This window comes from Poecilia reticulata, linkage group LG16, assembly GCF_000633615.1.
Source record: "Poecilia reticulata strain Guanapo linkage group LG16, Guppy_female_1.0+MT, whole genome shotgun sequence".
NCBI lineage: Eukaryota > Metazoa > Chordata > Actinopteri > Cyprinodontiformes > Poeciliidae > Poecilia > Poecilia reticulata.
Window position 1 is genome coordinate 31,050,385 of NC_024346.1, and position 5,694 is coordinate 31,056,078.

The window sequence follows — 5,694 nt, forward strand, 5'->3', positions numbered from 1 at the left end:
TTGTTGTTCTTTAATAAAGTTATGAACGTTTTAACCCAGCCAGAGGAGGACGTGCTGCTCTCAGCCTCCTGGCTGCGTTCAGTTTGTCATCTGATGCTGAGATCGACTCAAAACCTTCCCCGATCGACATTTTGCCCCCCTGCTCTAGCAAAACAGTTCAGAAACAATATGAAATGGTAAAAAAGTTATTTATTAACTGATTAAGTCATGTTTTTTGTTCTTGAAAAACTAATCAGTCGCGGCTGCACGGTGAATCCATTGATTTTTTTACAGCTGACAGCCGCTCCTCTCTCTTGCAGGTACTGGTACCCCCACTAAACCTTTTAGGGGTGCGCAGTACCCTGCCGTACCCCCTTACTTTCACCCCTGGATAGCTGTCATTTCAATATGTTGCATCAATAAATTCCCGCCATAATCTATTCTTACCCTACACTGGGATTACAATCGCCTCTTCAACCAAAGATTTTAATGGTAAATGTAAATAACATTTCTCCAACTGAAACGATCAGAAGTCGGCCAGGCTGTGAACGAGGGGATTTTCCGCATCTGGCTTCGCTCCAGCCGGAAATCCCGCCTGCCGCAGCGGTAGTTCAGCTGTCCGCGAGTCCAGCTCAGAGACCACATTCTGATAAAAAAATTTTATTTATTTTTTTGGTTAAATGTAAAGCTGAGGTAAATGTTTCCCTCAGCTTCCTCGCTCATGAGCACATACAGAAAAAGCGGGACGGGAAACCCAAGAAGAAAACTGTTCTGCGGTCGCTGGGGAGATCACCTCGGTAGCTTTAGCAAAGGGTCAATTTACATAACTTATCCTGCTCAATGCAAAACGACCAGGGCCAATAGCACCAATGGGACCGGGTCGAGCCGAGCCGGGCCGGACCCTGCAGTGCAAAAAGGGCTTAAGTGGGCAACATCATTCCAGAATTTATCGAAGAACTTTGGGCAGTAAGAACTCATAGTAGTTGGCCAGTAATTTATCAGCCGTGTAAAGCTCCACTCCTCTCCTCTCAGGGTCTTTGGCTGTTTGTCTCTGTGTTTCTCTCTGAGGGTTCCAGAGCAGTGTCTGTGTTCAGACTCCGGTGCAGATTGAAACACCTTAGGAGAATATTCCAGGAGAATTCTCTTCTCCTGACATGGTTAACAGTTGAATCTTAAATTGTAGCACTGGTTATGTTTTCTGTAGAATGATGAACTTCAAATTGTTTCAATATGTCCTTATAACCAATCCGAAGCTGATGGGCAACAACAATTGCTCCTGTCTTTTCAACCTGATGCCGTGTTGAAGAAACTACAACCCAGTGGCATTCAGAACGAGCAAACTGTCAAAAGTCCTCATTTTAGAGAGCAACCATACTCGCACTGGTTGATTAAAACTGAATTTGATTAGTGATCCTTAGATGTGAATGTTTTGGTGCGTTACCTTGGCAACCTGGGGATTCTTGCAGAGGTAGAAAGAGGCAGCCAAACCACCGATACCTCCTCCGAGGACTGCTACTGTTTTCATTGGCTGACTGAAAACACAACATTAAATAAAAACAGAGCTGCAACACAAAAAGTACAACAGGAGAGAGAATCTAGCTGATTGGTGTGGCAGGGTGTGTCTGTTTAAGAAGGCCTGGTAGCCATGATATGAAGATTATCATTGTTAGATTATCAGGGGTCTAGTTCCTGCAACCAACTGTCAGCCCTGCTGTCCACTTTTACAAAAATCAGCTTGATGTCAATTTGGAGTCGACTAGCTGGGAGCATTTCTGTTTTGATCAAAAAACTGAGTTGCTCCCCCTCTTATAAACAAACATTTACCAAATTTAATACAATCCAATTCTCCAATAATCAGACAAATGCATAAAAAATAGAAATCAATAAACTGCAATACATTGCTTGTCATGCTTGCTGGGCCTTATACATCTAGAGAAACTACTAACATCTGTCCAAAATGTAATTCCATATCACAGGAGCTATAAGCAGACCTTTCAAAAAAAGACCCAGACTTGCTGAGCTGGTCACGTTGTTGTTTAAACAATCATTTCAAAGTCTTGGGGCTGATAATTTGATTCCTTTATGTTAAAAGATTAAGTATTTCCTTATTTGTAAAACCAATACCACAATAACTTTATAAGATCTTCAGCATTCCTCATTTTAGCACATGAAATGAAAGAGTTATCATAAAAGTACGCCTTTATTCTAGTACAACTTTACTCGTATTTAAAACACAAACCAAAAATCTCTTAGTCTGTCCCTATAACATCATAAGTAAGTTACTTACTTATGATGTTATAGGGACTTATGATGTTATAGGGACATCATAAGTAAGTGATGTCCCTATAACATCACTTATGATGCAAGTATAAGTAACTTATACTTGCATCATAAGTTACTTACTTATGATGCAAGTAACTTATGATGCAAGTAACTTAGCATAAATACATCATAAGTAACCAGTTACTTATGATGGAAGTTACTTACATCATAAGTAACTTACATCATAAGTAACCGGCTAAAGGCTAAAGACATTTAGCCAGAAAAAGGCTAAAGACCTTTTTCTGGGAACCTGGCTCCCAGAAAAAAGCCCGGAAATAGACGAAGTCTACCTTTTTACTGTTAATGCAAAATGTTATACACTTTTCATCTCTTCTCATCTGACAAGCTTAAATATACAAAACACTGCTGGAAATTTTGCACAGTAAATGTTAAAATAACTGCATAACTTGTGAAAAACAATAAACTGAAGAAGCTGACTAGTAACCAATGTTTACAGTTTTAAAAAGTTTTACTGTGTTAAGTCTAAAAACACACATCCCAGGGAATCATTTCAGACTGAGGAGTCTTGATTCAATGTTACTGACTGACTTAATAAACTGAACTTGGAAATGGTTTTGAGACTACTGAACAACAAAACAGCTGTTTTGATAATCAGGTCATACAATCCTGGAGCCAGTGGCTTATGCTGATAAATTATTAAACAATATCAAATTTGCAATAATATTTCAATTCAGGGGAGCAAAGGTCATTGGAGGTGGGGGGCATGAGGAAAAATGTATGGTCCCAAGAGGGACATTACAGAAAATAAGTGAGAACAATCATCTAATCTATCACATGCAAACACAACCACACACATCTGACAAACTATTTTAGTGGTGAATGATGACAGGTTTTATCATTTAATATTCGATGTGTCATTATTCAGTCTGATAGCTTATTTGTTCATTTTGTTAAAGGCTGCAATTTAATTACATAATGTTTCATGAAAATCAATTTAAATAGGGAAGAAACAGTAGACAAAAACCACAGACCTTCATAATCATCATAATAGTGATTACTAAGTAATAGTGGTTACTAAACCAAAACAAAGTTGGGACACTGATGTTGGTATCTGATTTACAGCTCATCTTTGATCTGTTCCAGTTCCAAGTGTTAAAAACCCCCAACTAAGAACAAAAAACTTAAAATAGTCCAACTAAATAAAGCATGTCATTAAATACTTCTTACATCCATCTTGCAAACCTCTGGTGTTCATTCTCAAATAATTAAAGTTCATTAAAGCAATATTCTGTTTCTGAATCATTTGAATAAATATTTTGTTTTCCTATGTGGTCTCTATTGCACTCACTCAGCTAATGTTTGGTTTAGTTTCCTGCTTCTTAAAGCATTCCCAAAACAATGTATCAGTCAGATTCAAAATATATCATCCTATTCCCACAATCACCCACTATTAATTAGTGGGATATCATTTGCTGACAAAAATTCAATAACTTCACAATTAGAAGCTGCCTAACCAAAACTTCATTTCCTCTGAAAATAAATAAAAATAACATACTTAACAAAATTGAAAAAAAAATTTTTAAAGTTTAAAGATGCTATATTTAAAACCTACAAGAGGCTAATGAAACACACTTTGACGTTTTAAATACAATTTACCCATTAAAAGAGCTAAGAAATCATTTTAATATTGATGACAATAAATGCTCATTCTGTGAAAGAGACATAGAAATAATAGACGATGTCTTCTGTAAATGCAAAACCAAAATATTTTGGAATTACTTAAAAACGTGGATCAAATCAAAAATTGCACTTCCTGAATCTATTTCTAGAGATATGGTAACTATTGTAGTATTATTTTTTTTTAAAAAGGTGAATTCTGATATTTTCTCTAGTAAAATTCTTTATTCATAAACAAAAAGTGCTAAGATTGTCCCCAATTTTTATATTTTTTATTCTGAATTCTAATTATAGACTAGTGCAGGACCAACAGACTAAGGAACTCCTTTGTGCCTCGTGCAATAAAACTCTTCAACTCATCACTGGCTAACAGGAGTACAATAGAAATAGAGGAACTATAGAATCAGGCTAAATGTTAATGTTAAAAAAATGTTTAAGGGTTTGATGTGTTGGTGCTGTGTGGGAGACTGAACTACAATTTCCATGAGGGTAAATCCCAAAGGGATGAATAGTTTCTATCTATCCATCTATCTATATTTGAAATCTCTGAAATATATTTAAGCATAAATAGATATGTATGAGATGTTAATAGAATTGCCCATCAACACATTAATCCTCATCCATTGATTGATGAGGACAATGTCCGACCAATAATCATTCTTAAAATGACTAACGCGATGCCATAAGTACTACATCCTTTCTCCTCCCGGAACTGTGGCCGGAGGAAAGCAATGGCCAGGCTAATATTGCGGTCTTATTATTAAAAAAACAAACAGAAACGGATTTATTTTTTTATCTTTCTTTTAATTTCTCACAAAAGCACAAAAATTAAATAAATTCTCATGAGAAGTAAATAAACCAGTTCCGGGTTGAGTAGGGTAAACTTTAGTTATCGAACTCTTGGATATTAAAGGTAGTGCCGAGTCATTAAATGCTGCGGAATGCACCTTTAGTCGAGCACCAAATCAGAAGCCAACTTCGTTTAAACTGAGTAATCTGTCAAACATATGAAGCTGGATGAGATATATATAAGCCATTCATAGCTTATTGCAATTATTTTAAATGTCACGAGACAAACTGTGATAAACACCCAATAAACAGCTCAAAAACACATTTCAGTCTCTAATGAGCAGCTGCCTTGTATTAAAACTGACAGTGAGAAGGGGACAGAGTTCCTGTAAATACCTTAAAACTCTCTCATACAGATAAACGTCAGTAATTCAGCCACTGGCTGCATCAGATAACGCTCAAGTATAAGACATCAGCATGACACAAACACACGCAGTCAGTCATTGTGTTACCTTTAAGTGTTACCGCAGAGGTACAGTCAGAACGACTTCAACAACTTCTTCTTCTTCTTCTTCTTCTTCTTCTTCTTCTTCTTCTTCTTGAAATTTATTGGCGGTTGGCATGAAACGTTAGGTCAGCATTACCGCCACCAACTGGTAAGGAGTGTGGACCACATGATAAAAACACACCAAACTTTTTCTTCTTTCTTTCCTCCTTTTTTTATAGCAGTTGGCAAGCAATGTTTATATGTGCTTTACCACCATATACTGGAATGGAGTATGTATGGAAGTAAATATGTGCCATCACAGTTTGAATAAAAAATGCATCTGAAACTTGAATGTTGTATATTTGTGCTTACTTTTTCAATAAAAAAAAATTCAGTGTCATTATTTGTACATGTTTGCCATTTTCATTTGTAAAAAAATTCACATTCCTATTTCAAAGTGAAGAAATTTTCTATATATA

The 5,694-nt window shown here is 36.4% G+C and overlaps 1 protein-coding gene across 1 annotated transcript in view; it reads right to left on the minus strand.

Moving 5' to 3' along the window:
- ppox (protoporphyrinogen oxidase) overlaps positions 1-5,339 on the minus strand; it is a 31,816-nt gene extending 26,477 nt beyond the window's left edge. The window contains exons 1-2 of the mRNA XM_008432836.2: positions 5,241-5,339; positions 1,421-1,511 (exon numbers count right to left, since the gene is read on the minus strand). Of these exons, the coding sequence (XP_008431058.1) occupies positions 1,421-1,504 (84 nt within the window). The 5' untranslated portion in view covers positions 1,505-1,511; positions 5,241-5,339. The remainder of the gene's footprint in view (positions 1-1,420; positions 1,512-5,240) is intronic.
- Positions 5,340-5,694: the final 355 nt, after the last annotated feature.